General features: G+C 44.1%; 1 protein-coding gene across 3 annotated transcripts in view; it reads left to right on the plus strand.

Moving 5' to 3' along the window:
- The window catches only part of GRIN2B (glutamate ionotropic receptor NMDA type subunit 2B), a 495157-nt gene that overhangs the window by 405071 nt on the left and 66085 nt on the right, over window positions 1-24001 (plus strand). For all 3 annotated transcript variants that reach the window (XM_059886576.1, XM_059886575.1, NM_001192921.3), the window contains 2 exons: window positions 22447-22649; window positions 23364-23535. In XM_059886576.1, coding sequence (XP_059742559.1) covers window positions 22447-22649; window positions 23364-23535 — 375 coding nt within the window. The remainder of the gene's footprint in view (window positions 1-22446; window positions 22650-23363; window positions 23536-24001) is intronic.

Below are 24001 nucleotides of genomic sequence, written 5' to 3' on the forward strand. Positions count from 1 at the left end.
TCTGCTTAATTAGGCAGAGGGCAAGTCCCAAACAACTGCAGAATGCATGGAAATTCACGGACAGAAGCATAAACAATGAATTAGGAGCACTTTTAGAACCCTTCGGAAATGTTAAGTGTGGAAGCAGAGAAGAGACTCATTCCTGGAAAGTGACTGTGACTCATGAGGTCACAGAGAGCCAAAACAGTACACATGGCATTTAACACTGACTCCATATTATTTATTCCCCTAGGCTGACCCATTCCCCCTTTGTTGTGATCCCAACAGATTTCACTTATACAGTTGGCCCGCCATATCTGAGGATCTGAGCACTAACTGTACTATGTTATTTTATATAAGGGACTTGATCATCTGAGCATCCCTGGATATGGGTCCTGGGGATGGGAGGAGAGGAGGCAGTCCTGGAGCCAATATCCCATGGATATCAAAGGATAGCTATACTTTATATTTACTGTAACTCAAGTAAGTATATAGTAAATCTCTCTTTCCTAAACAACCCTTTATCCTTTAAATGGGCTTCCCAGATGGCACAGTGGTAAAGAATCCATCTGCCAATGCAGGAGAGGCAAGAGACTTGGGTTCAATCTCCGGGTCAGGAAGATCGACTGGAGGAAGAAATGGCAACCCACTCCAGTATTCTTTACTGTAAAATTGCTTGGACAGAGGAGCGTGGCAGGCTACAGCCCATGGGGTCACAAAAGAGTTGGACACGACTGAGCACAAACATGAAATATCCCTTAAATAAGCAGAAATGAACTAGAAAATGGAAGCAGTGGTCTGGGTGCTTTAGATTTTCCCAGACACACTTCCACTGTAACCATGCAGATAGTGGCAGTAAACTGGTGGCTTCACTTGGAAGGACTTAGGATGTTTCCATTTTATTTCTTTGTAGGTGCAGATTTGGAATTGCTCTGACCTTTTGTCTCTTGAACTAGAAACACTGGAAACCACTTTCTTTTCTGGACTACACTTGAAGCTTTAGTTGGTGGAGCCTTTTCAATTTGATTGTCACTCTCAATGAAGTGTGTTTTTTTTTTTTTTTTCCCAGTCAAGTGGCTTTAGTTAAATTACATGAGGGGCACTGGGAGCTTCCTTGGTAGCTCAGGTGGTAAAGAATCTGCCTGCAGTGCAGGAGACAGTGTTCGATCCCTGGGTTGGGAAGAACCCCTGGAGTCAGAAATGGCAACCCACTTCAGTATTCTTGCCTGGAGAATCCCATGGACAGAGGACCCTGGCGGGCTACAGTCCATGGAGTCTCAAAGAGTCAGACACGACTGAGAGACTAACACACACACACACACACACACACACACACACACACACACACACAGGCGCACTGAGACAATATAGTAATTTAATCCCACCATGTGCTCTGGACAGAAATCCAGGGCTGGGGACTGGTGCCTCTCTGCTAATTAATCCTGCGTGTCAGGCATCTGGAAACTGGCCTCTTCTGCCTCATCTGAGTTGACTAATTAATTAAGCTGTGTGTGTAAACAGGCCGTTTCTCCCCCAGCACTTTTTTGATCATCTGTTTCTTTAGCCACAAGCTGGTGACCCCATTTAATGGTGAACTACCTGGCCAATAATCTTGCTTTCCTGCGGGGCTGAGAAGTTTCCATCTAGAGGCTGCCCAGAACTATACAAGAAGCCCAGGCTTTGGAGGGAGGCCTATTAGGATTTGAATCCAGTTCAGCCGTATATTAATTACGTGCGTGTGTGCACGCTAAGTCACTTCAGTCATGTCTGACTTGTTGCTATACTATGCACTGTAGCCCACCAGGCCCTTCTGTCCATAAGATTTTCCAGGCAAGAATACTGAAATGGGTAGCCATTTCCTTCTCCTGGGGATCCTCCCAACCCAGGGATCCAACCTGGGTTTCCTGCATTGCAAGCAGATTCTTTACTGTCTGAGCCACCAGGGAAGCCCTTATTAATTATGTGGACACAGGCGAATAATCTTGCATCTCAAAATGTCAGTTTCCCCTTTCCCCTTGCAAAACCTACCACATGGTCCAGTGCCTGGGCATTTTCTCAATACAAATACTGCTAAATAAATGAATACTTCTAATCATCGGGCTTTTTCTACTTGCTGCTACCTTGACATTGTGCAGGATATAGTCAGTTTCAAGACATCTCCACACACATTATCACATTTGTCTCTCTTGAACCCCAGTGGGGGAGTTTCGGTAAATGTCATTACTCTCATATTTTACAGGTAGAGAATCAGGCTCAGGAAGGTTAAAGGACAAGATCCCAAAGCTGTTTAGAAGCAGAGGCCAAGCGAGTCTCCACACTCCTGGCCAAGTGCTTTGAGATCAGTTATCACCCAGTCTGTAGTGGATGCTGTGAAACCAGATTATAAATACCAGGGGTAAAAAGAAAACAGTTTCATGAGATAGCAAAGACCACCTTCTACAAGAAAATGATAAGATAGCACTAATATAAAAGGTATTGAAATACCTACTAGAGAAACATTATTTGATCCATGGAAACATGACAGTTTAACTTCCAAATTTCCCTCACTGTCCCACCTGCTTCTGTTGGCTCATAGGTAAATTGTTAGTCATTTTTGTGAACCAAAGTTATTAACTAATTTCAATCACATTAATACTCACATTTGGACAATTTGTTATATACTTTGGATTTTTCCACTAGCCCTGTAGAAATATGTATACATGCATATCACTCTACTTTGCTGATAAGTTCAGATTCCAAGAGGTTAAGTGATTTGTCACATTCACAGGGCTTGTCAGGAGTAGCGCTGGGCTTGAAATTCAGGTTTTCTAACTCTATGTTTAGCACTGTTCCAACAGTACTACAATTAAGGACTTACGTCACCACTGTACTTATTAAAGAACTCTAAAGAACTTCGTGCTATTTTGTCCTTTAATTCTATCTCCATTTGTCTTGCTTCTTATCTTCTCCATTGGTTTTGCCTGCTATCATAGCATTTTTCCAGAGGTGGATATATTTCAGTTAATAACCTCTGCTATGTAACTACCACCCAAAACTTAGTGACCCTGAGACCACCACCATTTCATTACTCATCATTCTTTGGGAGAGTTTGGATGGGTATAAGCTGGGTGGTCCTTGGTCCATGTATCACTCACCTGATGCAGTCAGGTGGCTCAACCGAGGGTGGGTAATCCAAAATGGCCTCACTCGTGTTTAGCTGTTGGTACTGGCTGTCGACTGAACCTCTTTCTGTGTGTTTGCTTACCCTCAAGGAAGCTGATCCAAGTTTTTTCAGGGTTGTCAACAATATTTGAATAAGGAAAGACCCTCTGCACTGTCATCTGTCAAATCTTTACACATGTCACATTTTTGGGTCTCCTTTTGGTCAAAGCAAGTCACAGGGCATGGCTCCTGAGACATATGATTCATTGGGCGCCACTGACATCTACTGTGCTGCTGCTACTGCTTAGCTGCCCAGTCGTGTCTGACTCTGTGTGACCCCCTGGACTATAGCCGGCCAGGCTCCTCTGTCCATGGACTTATCCAGGCAAGAATACTGAAGTGGGTTGCCATTTCCTTCTCCAAGGGGTCTTCCTGACCCAGGGATTAAACCCAGATCTCCAGCATTACAGGCAGAATCTTCACCATCTAAAGCACCAGGGTAGCCCAACATCTGCCATAAGTGGGTATAAAAATAATATCTACCCTGTAAAATTATATTGAGAATTAAATTTGATAATGTGTGTGCACGGAGGAGGCAATGGCACCCCACTCCAGTACTCTTGCCTGGAAAATCCCATGGACGGAGGAGCCTGGTAGGCTGCAGTCCATGGGGTCGCTGAGGGTCGGACATGACTGAGCAACTTCACTTTCACTTTTCACTTTCATGCACTGGAGAAGGAAATGGCAACCCACTCCAGTGTTCTTGCCTGGAGAATCCCAGGGACGGGGAAGCCTGGTGGGCTGCTGTCTATGGGGTTGCACAGAGTCGGATACGACTGAAGTGACTTAGCAGCAGTGCATTGCTTATATAGTAGTATCATTAGTAGAATCACCATTAGCCCTTATTAGCTACCAAGAGCAGATTCTCTTTTTGAAATCCTATTCACTTTTACATTCAGCTAACTTTTACTGAGTGCCCATGATGGTACTATTCGCTATGCTGGGAATTCAGGAAAAAAGAAATATTATTCAGCCTCTGCCATTGAGGAACTCATAGTCTGCTGGAGCAGAGGAGACGCATAAGCAAATAAATATAGTATCCTATGGCAAGTTCAGTGATTATGATTTGCTCAGATTTATACACCCTTTTTGTGTTTCCTGTCTAGAGAATATCCTTTAGTATTTGTTGGAGAGCTGGTTTGGTGATGCTGAATTCTCTCAGCTTTTGCTTGTCTGTAAAGCTTTTGATTTCTCCTTCCCAGGTTCGATGCACGATACTGGATGCTTGGGGCTGGTGCACTGGGACAACCCAGAGGGATGGTATGGGAAGGGAGGAGGGAGGAGGGTTCAGGATGGGGAACACATGTATACCTGTGGCGGATTCATTTCGATATATGGCAAAACCAATACAATATTGTAAAGTTAAAAAATAAAATTAAATTAAAAAAAAAAAAAGATTTGCTCAGAGCATTTAGAGAGTACAGGAGTGAGTGAGTGAGTGAAGTCGCTCAGTCATGTCCAACTCTTTGCGACCCCATGAACTGTAGCCTACCAGGCTCCTCCATCCATGGGATTTTCCAGGCAAGAATACTGGAGTGGGTTGCCATTTCCTTCTCCAGTGAGAGTACAGGAAGTCCTCTACATAAGAACCTTCAGGTTGTGAACTTTCAAAGATGCAAATGTGTATTCACGTGTCCAGTCACATAAGTTAGTTCCCATGTCTGGCGTACATGGTCACATGTGTACATCCTCTACAAATGGTTGTGCTTTTGCGTGCTGTAAGATTAAAAATATTTTTATTTTTGTGTTTGTTTTTATGTATTATTTGTGTGAAAAATATTATAACCTATATTACAGGTCAGTACTGTATAGCTGATTGTGTTAGGTACCTAGACTAACTGTGTTGGACTTATGGACAAATTGGACTTATGAGCATGCTCTTAGAACAGAACTCCTCCATATGTAGGGGACTTGCTGTACCAAAGAATGATACCTAATCCCTTAACGCAGCCTGGAGGTGGTGCAGAAAGGCTTCTTGATACTGTATGAATTGAATCCTAAAGTCTGTGTGGCTTTCATCCAGAAGAGCAGGGGTTTAAAGTAGAGAATATTATAGCATGAGTGAAGGCATTAGGTAAGAATGTAGTGTGTTGTTATCAGAGTTTGAGGTGAGGAATCCTGAAGAGATAAGCCAGAAAGAAGGTGTGAAGGCAAGAAAGACAGAGAGAGAAAGGGAGAGGGACGGAAGGAGGGTGGGTAGGAATGGGAAAGACAAAGTGTGGGAAATAAATGCATCCTCTTCCAAGGAGGTCGGGGACTTTTCTCTAGGTGAATGAGGAGGCACTGAGAGGTTTTGTAAAGAGCTGGAGTGGAGTCTGATCTGTATGTTAAGAAATCTAGGGCCAAGTGGAGGAGGTAAGACTGGAGGAGGGCAGAGACCACCTAGGAATAATCCAGAACCCCAGGCAAGCGATAGAATATCTGAGAATGGAGGCCCGAGTGAGATTCTTTCCAGCCATTTCTACCCTGTGAAGATGGGGAAAGTCATTTCAGTGAGAAAAGGGGTGATTGCAGATATCCAAGTTTGGGATAGCATAGTCCAGAATATTCTGGAAAAGAAAAGCTATTTTCTACATATGTAACAGGTATCAAAGTGAAAAGTTGGAAAGTGTTAGTCACTCAATCGTGTCTGACTCTTTGTGACCCCATGGACTGTAGCCCGCCAGGCTCCTCCGTCCATAGGATTTTCCAGGCAAGGATACTAGATTGGGTTGCCATTCCCTTCTCCAGGGGATCTTCCCAACCCAGGGATCGAACCCACATTTCCTGCATTGCAGGCAGATTCTTTACCATCTGAGCCACCAAGGAAGCCCATGCTTGTCTACAAAAGGGACTTTTTTCTGGCTAAGGAGAGGTGGTAGACCCTCAACAGCCTTAGAGTGTTCTAATGAGGAATTTTGTCTTCTTGTGCATGGCCTTAGTGAAGCGTGAGCAAACCATCCTGTGAATTCTCTAAGGGACCTTCTTGGACACACATCTTCAAGATTTTTTTCTTTTCTCTGTGGTCTAGTCTTTTAGAAATTTTAATACATTTTCAATGACTTTGACCTTTCATATTTGTGCTCCCTTATTGCTTCAGTAATTTTTCTGTGACTTATCAATGTGTATGCCTTGTTTCTTTTCACATATATTCACAAACTTATGCCTTGGATTTCCTAAATGATCATGCTCTCGACTCTGCTGCTTCCTTGTCCCCGAAAACACATTGATAATCATCAGACTTTACATCCAGACTTGTGGTCTGGAAAACATTGTCATTATACTTACGCAATATATTCCTTTTCCAGAAATATATTCCTTTTACTTTCTTCTCAGCTCTTGTGCCCAAGCAGCCTGCAGTGCTGAAAACAGCTCTCTGCAGCCTCATCTGATGAGGCCCTGTTCCAGCCCTGGCCATTTTACTCCTTAGCTCCTGAAGATTTGCATGAGACCTCGATTTTGTGGTTTGGTTAGTTCAGTCAACGTGCAACACTGGCATCATTTTTCTTAGTGTCCTGAGATGTACTTGATAGAAGTGCTGGCCTTGTGTGTCTAAGATTTATGGGTAGATGCTTGCATATTTTCAAATAACCTTGTCTTTAAACATTAAATACATTTCAAATTCAGAGAAGGATTATGATGGAGGATGTGATGAAACTCATCAGAAGGCCAAGGGCAGAGTGATCGAGGATCTGGTTCAGTAAACATTATTTGAAGAACAGTGTAATCGCCTCTAGCTTCCAGAGGTCTTCCATGAGGAGCTGGTGTCTTCTACATGGTGGTGCTGCTTCTGCTTCATGTCTTCCATCCTGCTGCTGCTTTGGGCCCTAGGACATAGACTATCTAAGAGCAGGGCAGGTGGGCTCTTCTGCATCAGTACCATTCAGTTCAGTTACTCAGTCATGTTCACCTCTTTGCGACCCCATGGACTGTTCCCTGTCCATCACCAACTCCCACAGCTTGCTTAAACTTATATCCACTAGTCGGTGATGCCATCCAATCATCTCATCCTCTGTCGTCCCCTTCTTCTCCTGCCTTCAATCTCTTCCAGCATCAGGGTCTTTTCCAGTAAGTCAGTTCTTCGCATCAGGTGTCCAAAGTATTGGAGCTTCAGCTTCAGGATCAGTCCTTCCAATGAATACTCAGGACTGATTTCCTTTAGGATTGACTGGTTTGATCTCCTTGCAATCCAAGGGTCTCTCAAGAGACTTCTCCAACACCACAGCTCAAAAGCATCAATTCTTCAGCATTCAGCTTTTTTTATAGTCCAGCTCTCAAATCCATACATGACTACTGGGAAAACCATAGCTTTGACTAGATGGACCTTTGTCGGCAAAATAATGTCTCTGTTTCTTTTTTTTAATATGCTGTCTAGGTGGGTCGTAGGTTTTCTTCCAAGGAGCAAGCATCAGTACCACTAATTGAACATTATTATTTGAGTATCAGTTATCAATTATTAATTGAGCATGAGTACCATTGCTGCTGCTGCTGCTAAGTCGCTTCAGTTGTGTCCGACTCTGTGCAACCCCAGAGACGGCAGCCCACCAGGCTCCCCCATCCCTGGGATTCTCCAGTCAAGAATACTGGAGTGGGTTGCCATTTCCTTCTCCAATGCATGAAAGTGAAATTTTAAAGTGAAGTCGCTCAGTCGTGTCCAACCCTTCGCGACCCCATGGACTGCAGCCTACCAGGCTCCTCCATCCATGGGATTTTCCAGGCAAGAGTACTGGAGTGGGGTGCCATTGCCTTCTCCAACCTTTTGGGCACCAGGGACCAAATCTACCACTTAACCCAGTGTCTGGCACATCCTCAGTAGATGTGCATGCATGCTAAGTCGCTTCAGTCATGTCCCACTCATAGGCCCCTCTGTGGGCTGGGGCCTGCCAGGCTCTTCTGTCCATGGGATTCTCCAGGCAAGAATACTGGAGTGGGTTGCCATTCCATCCTCCAGGGGATCTTCCCGACCCCAGCATCAAACCTGAGTCTCTAGTCTCCTGCATTAACAGGCAGATTCTTTACCATTAGTGCCACCTGGACAAAGATATGACAACCCACTCCAGTATTCTTGCCTGGAGAATTCCATGAACAGAGGAGGCTGGTGGGCTGCAGTCCATGGTGTCACAAAGAGTCGGACATGACTGAGTGACTGATACTTTCACTTTCAGTGCCACCTGGGAAGCCGCTCTTCAGTGTAAATAAACTCTAAAAAGATATCTCTAAACATTGGGTATTTTCTGCTTGAAAATAGAAAACATTCTGCTTGCAAGGAATAGTCAGTTTCAAGACATCTCCACACATGTTATCATGTTTGTCTCTCCTGAGCCCTAATCGGGGAATTTTGGTAAATATTGTTACCCTCATATTTTACAGATAGTGAATCGGGCTCAGGAAAGTTAAGGGACAAGGTCACACAGCTGTTTAGATGGAGAGCCCAAGTGAGTCTCCACACTCCTGGCCAAGTGCTTTTGCTTTGAGACCAGGTATCCCCCTGGCCTTTAGTGGATGATGTGAAACTAGATTATAAATACCAGAGGAAAAAGGAAAGGAACAGTTTCATGGAAGATGATTTTTCTGTGGACTTGGAGGAGAGAGGGAGGCAGGGATGGTTTCAGGATGATTCAAGCACATTACATTTATTATGCCACTGCTGATCTGACAGGAGGCGGAGCTTAGGCAGTAATGCGAGCAATAGGGAGCAGCTGTAAATACAGAGGAAGCTTCGCTATATCACCTGCTGCTCACCTCCTGCAGGGCAGCCTGGTTCCTAACTGGACTGATGCCAGTCCGTGGCCTGGGGTTTGGGTACCCCTGATACAGAAGAGTGGTAAAAGCAAAGACTCTGGTATTAGAATGCCTGAATTCAAATTTTGCTCCTGGGCTTTTGAAACCTCTATATAAGGATCTTCTTGGAAGCTTCTGGTTATGAGCTATTGATTCTGGAAAAGGATTTGTGGGCAGAGTCCATGGAGAACAGAAACAGAAGTGAAAGGAAAGAAAATAACTGGACCTGGCAGCACAGTTTAGCATATGGGCCAGTGGGTAAAAGAACCTTCCAAGTGAGATTGTCTGCAAGTAGAGACCCTGTGATTATCCAAATTACACCCAGCCCAAGGCCCGGAGGCCAATGGTGGATGCAGCCACAAGTCACTGTGAGACTTGATCTCAGGAACTCGATTGATCGACCTTTCTCATACCCAAGAACTTGGTCCTGCTTCTCCTTGGTCCCATGCAGGAAGTGCTTATTTGGGAATGATGGTGTGATCTGCCTGTCACTGGTGACACAGCTTACTTCTTGGCCGCTGAGATGTTTACAGCTCAGTCAGCGGATGGACTGGAGATAGAGTAACATGGCAGCTCTCAGAGAACCACGTGGCTGGAATTGAGGAAGGGGCAGTCACAAAAGGAGAGACTGAGCTAAGAAAAGGGGTCGGGAGAGAGAGTGGGTTGAGGGGGGAGAGGTTCAGGCAGAAGATGGCTGGTTGGTTGACAAACTAGCAGATATCTACAACCCAGAATTTAAAAGGTTTAGGTAATTTGTCCAGAGTCACACACAACCAAAGCCAGGACTCAAATTAGGCCTTTTTTTAGTTCAACGCCTATGCATTTAACTAAGATGGTGAATTAGAATTAACTAGTGAAGTGAGTGAATGCCTGAGTGCACACATATATACATATGGAAATATCACTTTAGACCTTGCCAAGTCAGCTCTCAAATCTAGGAGTGTGTTAGTCACTCACTAGTGTCCGACTATTTGTGACCCCTTGAACTGTAGCCTGCCAGGCTCCTCTGTCCATGGGGATTTTTCAGGCAAGAATACTAGAGTGGGTTGCCATTTCCTTCTCCAAGGGAGTTTCCCTTCCCAGAGATTGAACCCAGGTCTCCTGCATTACAGGCAGATTCTTTACCATCTGAGCCACTAGGGAAGCCCTCAAATCCAGGAAGCCACATTCAAAACCTTCAGGCACTGTGGACTTTTACTCTATCCTACCAGCTTGTAATCCAGGGTCAAAGTAGCAATAAGAGGGGAACCTGATGATAAGTAATGTCCATGACTAAAGCCTGTAGCCAAGTCTGCCCAGCAGGTCATGAATCCACCTTCATATGTCAGTCAGTCCATCAGCATCCCTGTTCATCTGTGTTCTCAAGTAACCAAAGCCTTGGGTGTGTTGCACACAGATCTGGAGCCCCACAATACAGGAGAAAGTTGATTCAGAGAAGGTGGGACACAGCTTGGTGCTGATGAAGTTCAAGAGGAGATGGTTCAGGACTCAGTTTTGATGTTCAAGAAGAGGGGCCTTTTGGCGGGGAGGGAAGGTGAATCAGAGGAGAAGGTGGAGCTCAGGTCTCAGTAACTGACCCCCTCTAAGTCCTGGAATGGACTCAGAGGCTTGCTGTCCAAGGAGCAATAGTCAATTTGGGAAGTTTCCAACCCTCGGGGCAGGAAGGCATCAGATACTAGAGGAAAACACGACGTATCCTTCAGCCTATTTGAGCCTATTTGGCAAACTATTTACAATATCCTCTGATCTAAAAGAATTACTATCTTTTCTAAACTATCCATCTTGCCCCGGGGAGGGGCTTATGGGAGAGGAACACCAGCTAGATGGCATTCATTGGGTTCAAGGCCTCAGGCAAACCTAGAAGGATCATAGCAATTTTATTCTCATTATCTATTTTATTTGCACCTGAACAAAAATATCGCGTGAAACTGGAAGAATTGCATAGAGTTTACTCTGACATTTTGAAACACATCAAGTTGAGCATTTGAGAAGTTGGAGTAGTTTAACATTTCCCGTTGCATGGGGGAAACCATGTTTCTGAGAGTAGAGCGGTCATGTTGAGGAGCTGCACTGATGTTTCTGGGAGCAGGAGTGATAGTAACAGCGAGGAGGGGGAGAAGGAGGACAAAAATAGGAGATACTGGTTGTGTAAAACCACCACACACCATGCCCAGAGATGAAATCACTCCCCCGAGGTCGCACAGCTTGCCTGTGTCCTGCCTCCCACAGCCACCTGCCACTATCCTGTCGATGTCCCCCACCCCCAACAGACTTGGGCTGACACTTGGTGTAAAGTCTTTAGACACAACTGTGAACCCCAGTTTCTGTGGGGCTGAGATGAAAGTGGGAGGCTGTGGAGCTGAAACAGACTCTTCTCCAGACTCTTCCCTCCTAGAATCACAGAAGGGAAGGAGTAAGGAGGTCAGAAATAGTCTCCTGGCAACGTGGCACAATGCAAGAAACTTGGGCTTCCAGAGTCAAACAGATCGGCAATAACATCCTAAACCAGATGTCCCCAACCTCCAAGACCTAATGCTGGATGATCTGAGGTGGGGCTGATACAGTAATAATAGAAATAAAGTGCACAATAAGTGTAACACACTTGAATGATCCCAAAACCATCCCTCCTCCACCCCCGTCCCTGGAAAAATCGTCTTCCACGAAACCAATCCTGTGCCAAAAAGGTTGGGGACCGTTATACCTAGAGCCTCGATGAGCCTCAGCTTTTCATAACAATACTCACCTATCTGGGAGTTGGTGCTGGTGGAATGCCTTCAGTCTGTGAGGTGCCTGGCACAGGGCCTAACCTAGAGTAGCCACAGTGACTCTAATGCCATCGCAGTCTCTCCTCATGGTGTTATCTCAAATGACCATAAGTGTTGTCTGGTGCCGAGGGAATTAGCACCTTCCATTCCTGGACCCAGATTCTACCCCAGCATGCCACTTCTCCATTCCTTCACTCTTCAGAGCAGGAGAGATGGAGGGAGAAACCTTGGAGAACAGGGACCATGCAGACAGCCATGACCAGCAGCAGCAGGGGATCTGCACAAACCCCAGGGAACCCCGGGCTCTCTCAGAGGGGCTCGAGTCAGCCGGGGAGAGCAGCTGAGGCCTGAGATGACCACTGACTCTCGGTGCCTCTGGGAGACACACGCAGGTGCCAGGCGAGAGAGGCTGGATGGGTGTGTGCGTCCAGAGCCCCCACTCCCGGCTTAGTAAGTTTCAAAGATCAGGGCAGTCACAGATCAAATTTGAGTATGGAAATTATTTTCTAACACATTTTTTCCAAGACAATAGCTTTCCAGATCTTAGACATCGCTGAGTATGCACGTGATGAGAGGATGTATGCAGATAGATAATGTGGATGTACATATAGCCATCCACATGGAACTGAGTCTGTCCAGGGCACCTTTATAATCTAGAGACAGAATCGAGAGACATAGTATGTGGGGCACCTCCTACTTCCTAAAGCCTCGCCATGGAAGAGCACTGGACTGATACCTAGCACTGGGGGCTTTCTGAGGATATGAAATATTTTCCCCCCTAGTGACATCATAAGTTACCAAGAACACACAGTCAATAATTTACCGAGAATACACTTGTTCAAGCCAGTACAAGGGACAGAAAGAGGTCAATAATATAGTCTCTGCCCTCCAGTGCTTAAAGATACATTCAGAGAAGGAATTTGTGAATCAAACTATAGCTAACATTTTAGTGTAACTGCCCAGGGGAGCAGCTGACCCACAAAATGATGATGGAAGATGACGTCGAGCTTCTTCTCTGGGCAGGGTGGCCAGGCACAGCATCGTGGTGGTCCTGAGACCCAAGGAGGGCTGGGAAGAGTGCAGAGCATTTGAGAAGCAGGGAAGGAGATGATGGAAGAAAGATTGTGCAGCCCTGAAAGCAAAGCTACCACACGCGGTACAGAAAAAGCTCGTGCAAAACGGAAGAACAAAGAACACTGGAAGGAGACATAGAAAACAAACTTGTGGTTACCAAAGGGGAGAGGGAGGGAAGCAGAGACAAGTTAGGAGTATGGGATCAACAGATATAAACTACTGTACATAAATAAATAAGCCACAAGGACCTAGCTATAGCACAGGGAATTATATTCAGTATCTTGTAATAACCTATAATGGAATATAACCTGAAGAAATATAACTGAGTCACTTAGCTATGTGCTTGAAACTAATACAGTATTGTAAGTCAACTATCCTTAAAAATAAACAAAAAACAGTAAAGACTGAAATATTACAGCAACAAAGCCAAATACATCATATTAATTAATATAAATGAGCAAAATTTAGTTCTTAATAAAGACTTTCAGTTTGGCTTGTAAAGCAAAAGCCAACTTATGCTATACTCTAGAGTCACACCTAAAACAAATTCATACTTTTATATTTCTTCCCAGTCCCTTTTAGTTATTTTCCATTGTCAAGGTTCATAGCATATATATTTCATCCTATAATATTAGCTGTTTTATTATTTGTTCCTAGCTCTATGTTTAAATTAGTATTGCAAATAACACTTCCAAACATTAAAAAAAAAAAAAAAAAACACTATGAGAGGAGGTAAATTTTTTTTTAAGTGAGAGTATGGAACCAAACATTCTATGTTAAAAGGGGCATTCAGTTCAGTTCAGTTCAGTCACTCAGTCGTGTCTGACTCTTTGCGACCCCACGAACCACAGCATGCCAGGCCTCCCTGTCCATCACCAACTCCTGGAGTCCACCCAAACCCATGTCCATTGTGTCGGTGATGCCATCCAACCATCTCATCCTCTGTCGTCCCCTTCTCCTCCTGCCCTCAATCTTTCCCAGCATCAGGGTCTTTTCAAATGAGTCAGCTCTTCGCATCAGGTGGCCAAAGTATTGGAGTTTCAGCTTCAACATCAGTCCTTCCAATAAACACTCAGGACTGATCTCCTTTAGAATGGACTGGTTGGATCTCCTTGCAATCCAAGGGACTCTCAAGAGTCTTCTCCAACACCATAGTTCAAAAGCATCAATTCTTTGGCACTCAGCTTTCTTTGCAGTCCAACTCTCACATCCATACATGACCACTGGAAAAACCATAGCCTTGACTAGACGGACCTTTGTTGGCAAAGTAATGTCTCTGCTTTTTAATATTCTGTCTAGGTTGGTCATACTTTACTTCAAAAGAAAAACCAAAAGTAAAATTTTGTGCATAAAAAATTACCAAAAACAGTCAGAAGACAAATCTTAGAACAGAAGAATATTTCAAGTATAAAGGGTTCCTGTCATGCTGTATATCACAGCTCCCTATGAATAGATAGGAAAGACAAACAACTCAATAGAAAATGGGTGAAAAATGTGAACAGAAGGTTAAAGAGGAAAACCGAAACAGATGTGCAAAGGTGCTCTGGTCCATTGCGAGTCAAGGAGATGAAAATTAGAGCATTTAGACACCATTTTTTTATTCTTCAGATTAGCAAACATTAAGTAAGGATGACAACCTAGTGCTGGCAAGAATGTTAGCCAGGTGCACTCTTGTGCTTTGCTGATGGGAACTTCAGTCACTCTAAACCTTTAGTAAAGTATTCCTTCTGGCCACATCAAGCACATTTTCATTCTGCTTTTTTAGTACTGGGAATCGATGCTTTGGAAATACCAAGATACGTACCATGTGCTTTGGTTAAATTTTGGGGGAATACCCTAAATGTTTATCAATAAAGGTATGACTGGATAAATTAGGATGCATTCATTATTAGGAAGTACTGTGCAGCTAAACGGCTTTCCTGGTGGCTGAACATAAAGAATCCACTTACAATGAAGGACACAGGAGATGTGGGTTCGATACCTGGGTCGGGAAGATCCCCTGGGGGAGGGCATGGCAACCCACTCCAGTATTCTTGCCTGGAAAATCTCATGGACAGAAGAGCCTTGCAGGCCACAGTCCACAGGGTCACAAAGAGTCGGACACAATGGAATTAGGTTGTTAGAAGGAATTAGGTCTGCCATCTATTGAGTTGGAAGGAAGTCCATGGCGTATAATTAAGTGGGAAAAACAAATCTGCAGAGACGTGTCTACTATGATCTGATTTTGGAAAAATGCATACATACTCACATATACTCCTTCCTCAAATGTATGTGTATTCTGTGTGAATATAAAGAATGGATGGTTATACATCAGAAATTCACTTGGTTACCAGGAATGAAGGGAAGAAAATATTGAGCAAAATGAAGTGTTATCAGATACTTAACCTTTGAAAATCCTCAGAGCTAAGATGCATAGCTTTGTTGTTGTTCAGTCACTAAGTCATGTCTGACTCTTTGTGACCCCATGGAGTGCAGCATGCCAGGCTCTTCTGTCCTTCACTATCTCCCCAAGTTTGTTCAAATTCATGTCCATTGAGTCGGTGATGCCATCCAACCATCCCATCCTCTGCCACTCCATTCTCCTTTTGCCCTCAGTCTTTCCCAGCATCAAGATCTTTTCCAATGAGTTGGCATAGCTATAGGGGGGGGAGAAACAGGAGTGCCCTGCTCTCCTCAGATTTCTGTCCTATTAGGAGTCTCAGGCCTGCCGCAGGGCAACCCTCACCCACGGTCAGGGACAGCTGCCTGATGGATGTCACTTTGGGATGGGATGGAGGTGCAGATTTCCCATTGCCTGGCAGAGACTATGCCGGTCCCTTCCACTTGCCCAGGGAAATGCCTTGTAGTTTGAAATTTTGCATTCCAACAGTCAGAGGAAGGCTTCAAATAAGCAGCGAGCATTTAGTGTTAGATCCAGATGTCATCTCCAGCCAGAAACAAAAATGCTCTGATTTGGGAAAAATAACCTCTGATGCTTAAAGAGGCTCTAATGAGTGCTTTTATTCCAGAATCTTGAGAGATGACTTTGCCTGTAGATGAAAGAGGGTGTCCGGGAAGAGCGATGCCCTCTGCTCTCTGAGCAGGGACTGCAGCAGCCTTCACAGCAGCCCTGCCTGGGCCCTTCTCCTTCTCCACGAGGACACTTTCCCCCAGGGGACAGACCCAGGGACTTCCAGAAAGAATATGTTCCCCGTGTCCCAGGGTGCCGACGGCTGCCACCTTCACTGATGCTGGTGGAGGAACTCTAAAGCAGAAGGAAGACTTTGACGTCTCAAATCAGCACAGATTGGTTCTAGAATTTTCCTGAGGGAAGGCTTGTGGCATAACATGCTATAGTTTTGTGAGGCAGACTTTCTTCTGAGGAGACTCCCCGGCCAAACAGGTGTTCAGCTTGTACTGTGAGAACTGATCAGAAATCCTCGAAATGACTTCGTGTTTCCCTGAGAAAACTAATCAGAGATTTTTTTTTCTCTTGAGGAAGATGATTTCAGGTCTCCAGAGAGCTTCTGAAATGTTAGTGTGGCAGGGAACTGCATTTTTTATAGACAGATGTTGTTGTTAAATGTGCTTGTGGAGATGATGTTTGTTTAGTGCCGCCCTCTGAGGAATTCAGGGTGCTTTACAGACATTTTCTTCATTATTTCTTAAGGATTTTTCTTTCTCCTGAACATATTTTACTCCTTGACTATAAATTTTTCATTCGGCTTTTCTCACTGGATTTTCTCTGAAATATTTCCTGTTTACTTCATTTCCTCCTACTCTCTGCATTTCCAAGATGATATACTCATGCTGGTTCAGATATCCTAAAAAGACTTCAAGATTTTTCCTTTCAGAATCTCAGGCTTCTCTTTCTGCATTTACTTTCACAGACTTTCCCATTTATAAAGTTTTCACCATACTTTCCTCCCCTTGAAAGAATTGCTTAAAACATACCTTATTCTTACACATAAATAGTCTCTATGTTAACTTTATTTGTTTACTTGTTTCTAACACTCTTGCTTCACAAAGAAGTTGAGGTAGCCATTAGGTTGGCCAAGAAGTTCATTTGGGATTTTCTGTAACATTTTTAAACCAACAATTTGTGGTAGCTAAACACATTCTAGGGATCTCTTCAAGAAAATCAAAGATACCAAAGGAACATTTCATGCAAAGATGGGCTCGATAAAGGACAGAAATGGTATGGACCCAACAGAAGCAGAAGATATTAAGAAGAGATGGCAAGAATACACAGAAGAACTGTACAAAAAAGATCTTCACGACCCAGATAATCACGATGGTGTGATCACTGACCTAGAGCCAGACATCCTGGAATGTGAAGTCAAGTGGGCCTTAGAAAGCATCACTACGAACAAAGCTAGTGGAGGTGATAGAATTCCAGTTGAGCTATTCCAAATCCTGAAAGATGATGCTGTGAAAGTGCTGCACTCAATATGCCAGCAAATTTGTAAAACTCATCAGTGGTCACAGGACTGGAAAAGTTCAGTTTTTATTCCAATCCCAAAGAAAGGCAATGCCAAAGTGTTCAAACTACCACACAGTTGCACTCATCTCACACGCTAGCAAAGTAATGCTCAAAATTCTCCAAGTGAGGCTTTACAGTACGTGAACCATGAATTTACAGATGTTCAAGCTGGATTAGAAAAGGCAGAGGAACTAGAGATCAAATTGCCAACATCTGTTGGACCATAGAGAAAGCAAGAGAGTTCCAGAAAACATCTACTTCTGCTTTATTGACTACATCAAAGCCTTTGACTGTGTGGATCACAACAGACTGTGGAAAATTTTTCAAGAGATGGGAATACCAGACCGCCTTATCTGCCTCCTGAGATATATGTATGCAGGTCAAGAATCAACAGTTAGAACCAGACTTGGAACAACAGACTGGTTCCAAATTAGGAAAGGAGTACATCAAGCTGATTATTGTCACCCTGCTTATTTAACTTATATACAGAGTACATCATGAGAACTGCTGGGCTGGATGAAGCACAAGCTGGAATCAAGATTGCCGGGAGAAATAGCAATAACCTCAGATATACAGATGACACCACCCTTATGGAAGAAAATGAAGAAGAACTAAAGAGCCTTTAGTTCTTTCATCAAGGGTGATGAAAGTGAAAGAGGAGAGTGAAAAAGTTGGGTTAAAACTCAACATTCAAAAAACGAAGATCATGGCATCCGGTCCCATCACTTCATGGCAAATAGATGGGGAAACAATGGAAATACTGAGAGACTTTATCACTGCAGATGGTGATTGCAGCCATGAAATTAAAAGACGCTTGCTTGTTGGAAGAAAACCCATGACCAACCTAGACAGCATATTAAAAAGCAGAGACTACTTTGCTGACAAAGGTCCCTTTAGTCAAAGCTATGATTTTTCCAGTAGTCAGGTATGGATGTTAGAGTTGGACTTTAAAGAAAGCTGAGCACTGAAGAATTGATGCTTTTAGACTGTGGTGTTGGAGAAGACTCTTTAGAGTCCCTTGGACTGCAAGAAGATCAAACGAGTCAATCCTCAAGGAAATCAGTCCTGAATATTCATCGGAAGGACTGATCCTGAAGCTGAAACTCCAATGCTTTGGCCACCTGATGCAAAGAACTGACTCATTGAAAAAGACCCTGATGCTGGGAGAGATTGAAGACAGGAGGAGAAGGGGACGACAGAGGATGAGATGGTTGGATGGCATCACCAACTCAATGGACATGAGTTTGAACAAGTTCTGGGAGTTGGTGATGAACAGGGAAGTCTGGCGTGCTACAGTCCATGGAGTCTCAGAGATTTGGACATGACTGAGCGACTGAACTGAAAGAGTGTCTTTCCCAGATGATGCTAATGGTAAAGAACCCGCCTGCTAATGCAGAAGACATAAGAGACGCAGGTTCGATCCCTGGGTTAGTAAGATCCCCTGGAAGAGGGCATGGCAACCCACTACAGTGTTCTTGCTTGGAGAATCCTGTGGACAGGGAAGCATGGCGGGCTACAATTCATAGGGTCGCAAAGAGTCAGACATGACTGAAGGAAATTAGCACAGTGTCTTTCCCCAGAAGACTGTCCTTGAAGGACAAAGGACCATGTCTTACTCCTTCATTTTCCGAGAAGCAGTCCAGGGTGGTGGGTGGGAGCCCGGGCTCTGGAGTCAGGCTGGTCAGCTTCAGAGCCAACGCTGTGCTCACTTACCTTGATACTATGAGCAAGTCATCAGAACCCTCTGATCTCGTTTGTGAAATGAGACCTTAAATTGCAGCCTCCATCTCACAAGTTCACTGTAATGATTCATGAAATTCCTGGATGTGTTTGGTACCCAGCACATACTAAGCCCTCAGTAAACATTGCCTGATGTTGTTTTCTCGAGCATATAACTCAGTGCCTGGCATGGAACTGATGTACAGTTGATGTCAGTTGCGTTGCATTGAAGTGAAGCACAGATGTGATCCAGCAAGCTTGACAGGAAGTTGGGGAAAAGAGCACTAGAGGAGACCATGTGAGCACATGATTGCTGGGGAAATGAGAATGAGATAGTAAATAAAAACCGATGGGTCATAGGACTGCAGGATCAGAACCTAGCTCTCCAGCTGTGATATGATGAACACAGAGCAGGGTTCTGTGTTCTCCCTCCCCTTGCCCTGTGTGCTGAACGCTCTAAAGTCTGGAAATATCCCATTTTTCATGGCAATAGCTTGTGTGATGTGTAGCTGTGATATGATGAACACAGATGCAGGGTTATGTGATATGATGTGATATGATGCGATATGATGCAGGGTTATGTGATATGATGCAGCTGTGATATGATGAACACAGAGCAGGGTTCTGTGTTCTCCCTCCCCTCGCCCTGTGTGCTGAATGCTCTAAAGTCTGGAAATATCCCATTTTTCATAGCAATAGCTTGTGTAGACTGCTGTTCCTTGAAATAGCTCCTTTTCAATACTGTACAATTGCTTTAAAAAATCTGAATGCTAGACATTAGTATAAATACTGTTGAATTTTGTTCCATTTCATTCAATCCATTATTCCAGTGAATTTGTGTTGCTTCCTACCTTAATTCTGCATTGCAGTCTATCTTCTATCTGTTCTAGTTTGTGTTATCTGCAACTTGGTGAGCATGACTTATTTTGTTTTCTGAAATGCTATACAGGCCACTTCTAAAAACAGAGTCTCCAGACATGTTGCTAGAGACCTCTTTCTGTGTTAGCATTGATTCATTAAACGATCTTGTATTTGTTTTTCTCTTTGGGTATAGATTTTAAACTCCTTTCAAATCTATCAAGTATATAAGGATCTGTATTATATTCCCTCTTGTTCACAAGTTTCATGAAAAAACTTGTCAGCATGCTATGTCTGCAGCATTTTTATTTCACTGATACAGCGAAGCTGTCAGAAAAGAAAATGCAGCCAACTTGTTGAAACCTGTTCCTGATTAACCTATCTGAACTTCCTAAACTGACTTCCTTTTCTGATTTTAACAAAAGAGATGTATGTTTCAAAACAGTGAAGTTAACAGTATCAAGATAGATTAGACTCAATGCCCAAACCTCGACCATCTAGGTGATAAGCCTGGACACAATCCTGAGAGTTATGGAAGGCTGTTGAAATTTTTGAATAGGAATTATATGATGATACGATGTTTTAAGAAGATCCATCTGGCAGCAGTGTCCATGGTGGATGCTAGCAACATGTTATGTGAGGTTTGATGTTGCTCACAGTTATCCCAAAATAGGCTTCCAGACCACTGGGCTACCAATAAAGATGGAAGAGAATATACATTTGAGTTTAAAGAAGAAAATTCAGTGAGACTTTTGGGGTAACACAGCAGCAGTGAAAAAATAAAAATAGATACTTTGGGGCTTCCCAATCTTTTTCACATAATGGAACATACAGAAAGTGTCAATTTGGCCACTGGGGTAACTAGGGCTGCTTGGATAGGGCCATGACCCAATGTCATCGGCCCCCCAGGGCTGGGGCCTCCCTTCTTCAAGCCCCACCTCCCCCACATCACACACAAAAGCCATTATTAAGATCTCCACATGGACATTTTTGTTTTAGAAATAAGTAGTCTTAGCAATATGCAGCTATTTGGACATTTTCATTTTAGAAATGAGTAGTCTTAGCAATATGCAGAAAAACAAGCTTGCACCAAAGTCGGGACCAGCAGTATGGAAGAGACTAGATGTGTAAAGGGAAGCCATGTTTGCTTCAGGGCCTAATTCTGAACAGATGTGAAACATGGCTGACACTCTTGGAAGAAAATTAGCGTCAAGGTTAATGCCAAACAAGAGAGGCCAGGCCACCAAGCCACTGCCCATGCTAGAGTGACACAGGAGAACAGAGGCGGTGGCTATACAGCCTAACTTGGGCATGAAGGTAGGCGATACCCACCAGACATTCTGGGGGGAGGTATAGACCACAGCTGGGGAGGCACTAGGTAGAAACTGAGGTGTAGACAAATGCAGAAACAAAGAAGTGGCTTTGAGGTTTGTATTAATGTGGAAATCTAAGCCCTTTTGCTTGGAAGTGTATGCAGTCCTGCCCATTTATTGCTCCTTGTTGGTTTTTGAGGTTTGTAAATTAAGTCGTTCTGTAGTTTTGGAGCCTCACCTGTGCTACTAATTTGCTTTGCTGCATGGAGCAAATTATAGACTGAGAAAATGCAGGAACTTCTCATCTATAATTCCTGGTGCTAATTGAAGATGTTTGGTTATAGAAAATTAAAAGGTGTTTCCTTTTTCTTCAGTAAACTCAATGATAGAGTGAAAGCAAGAATCTTACCAACAAGGCGTGCAGATTCTATTATAAAAAACAGGAATGAACGGCTCTTTTAAAAAGGAATGGAACCCATACATTTCCCCCAGTGCCTGGCAGCAGGGCCACCATGTGCCTGATGCCAGGGGCACCCACCTTTACACTGCAGTGTGTGACATGGGGGCACATGGCCACATGTGACAGCTCACAGAGAGACCCCTCTGATTCCCCCTTGGGCACCCACCCAGTCCAGCAGGTGCGTATCTGCATTGACCTGTGACATTCATCACCCCCACAACCACACTCCCTTCCCCAGGCAAGCTGTGCTCTAGTCTTTCATCCTGACTCACCGTTTTATTCCAATTCAGATCCACCCAGTTGTCCACATGGCTTCCCCCTGGACCTGTGGTACGGGCCAAAACACATCCTTCTGGATCATTTGCTCCAGTCGCTCTGTTGACCTTTCCAGAACTACACTCTGCTCTCATCGTCCCACTCCTCACTACAGTTAAGGAGAAAATACCGCCAGGCAGTCCAGGCAGGCAGCTCTGGCCTCCTCCCAGCACTGGGACAGGCATCAGTTTTTGCACTTGTCACTGGGCACCGTAAACATTTGATTACACTTTGACTCCTTCACTCCATGTGAGCTTGATGAAGGGCAGGGCTTCTTTGAGCCCTGGGGCTTAGCAGCGTGTCCGGGGCACATAGTAGGCCCTCTTTTCACGTTTGGTACATGGATGAGTAAATGAATATCCTGCTTAGATCCAGACACAGTATTCTCATCCTGAGCACACGGTCTAAGGAGGATCCGTGTCTCTACTATGGACAAAGCCAGCATCTTTGACCTTTGTTTAACAGCTGACTGGGTGATGCCAGGAGAGGCCATCCTGTCTCTGCCAGTGGTTTCTGAGTCTTTCCTTTACTCCTGTGCAGGTAGGGAAGTGGAAAGACAAGTCCCTGCAGATGAAGTACTACGTGTGGCCCCGAATGTGTCCTGAGACGGAAGAGCAGGAGGATGACCACCTGAGCATCGTAACGTTGGAGGAAGCCCCATTTGTCATTGTGGAGAGCGTGGACCCTCTGAGTGGAACCTGCATGAGGAACACGGTCCCCTGCCAAAAGCGCATCATCTCCGAGTATGTCACCTTCCCCGGGGCTCTGGGGAGGGAGTGGGGCCCGGGACAGTCAGATTGGCCCCAGCCGTTGGCACCAGGCTGGGATCCAAGGCACAGAATTGATTGGGCGCCATGTGTGAATCCTGTTACTGTTGAGTGATGGGGTTTCTGGCAGCCCTGTGGTCTGGCATCTAGTTCTACCCATATCATGACCTGGAAGAATTGCCACTCAACCTGTTATCATTTCTGAGGCTTTGCCTGGGTCTCGATGAGATTCAAGTTCATGGAGATTTAAATTTACATTGGCTTTGAAAGATGTTTTTTTTCGGTCAGCATGTCTTGACATTGTGAGATTTAGAAACATTTTGGGAAATAGATAAAACTAATCTTATATTGTTAGAAGTCAGGATAATGGTTCGTTTTTGGTGAGGGTGGAAAGGGTCTGGAAGGAAGATCAAGAGGCCTCTAAGGTGCTGGGATATCTGTACTTTCCTGATGCATTTTGTACTTCAAAAGAACATTGAAAATTGTAAGAAAACATGGTTCAGTGTGATGAGATAATGAGATTATTTTAGTTGTGTTCTGATTTATGTCCTCACTCAGGCCTGATATAAATTGTGCTGAGCTGTGAAGGGGTGCCTGCTTTGTGGTTGGAGTTTTAATGGCAAAGGGTAATATTTTGCCTCTTGTATAAAAGCCTGGTTTTTGTTTTTTTTTGTTTCTTTACCCGGTTAGAAATAAAACAGATGAGGAGCCAGGTTACATCAAAAAGTGCTGCAAGGGGTTCTGTATTGATATCCTTAAGAAAATTTCTAAATCTGTGAAGTTCACCTATGATCTTTACCTGGTTACCAATGGCAAGCATGGGAAGAAAATCAATGGAACCTGGAATGGTATGATTGGAGAGGTGAGTGTCAGGAGTTAAGGGCCATTTACATGTTTCATTTATTTCATCTAATATAAAAAAATGCTTATTTCACAATCAGCATTTTTCATTGGAGTATAACTGCTTTTACAATATTGTGTTCATTTCTGCTGTATAACATCATGAATCAGTTATATGTAAACCTATATCCCCTCTCTCTTCTGCCTCCCTCTCACCCTGCATCCCACTCCTCTAGGTGATCACAGAGCTCTAAGCTGAGCTCCCTACACTATTCAGCAGCTTCCTGCTGTTGTTTAGCCACTCAGTCGGGTCCAACTCTTTTGCTACCCTATGGACTGTAGCCTGCCAGGCTTCTCTGTCCATGGAATTTCCCAGGCAAGAATACTGGAGTGGGTTGCCATTTCCTTCTCCAGGGTATCTTCCCAACCCAGGGATCGAACTCCTGTCTCCTGCATTAGCAGGCAAATTCTTTAGCACTGAGCCACCA

The sequence above is a fragment of the Bos taurus genome, chromosome 5 (assembly GCF_002263795.3).
Source record: "Bos taurus isolate L1 Dominette 01449 registration number 42190680 breed Hereford chromosome 5, ARS-UCD2.0, whole genome shotgun sequence".
Taxonomy (NCBI): domain Eukaryota; kingdom Metazoa; phylum Chordata; class Mammalia; order Artiodactyla; family Bovidae; genus Bos; species Bos taurus.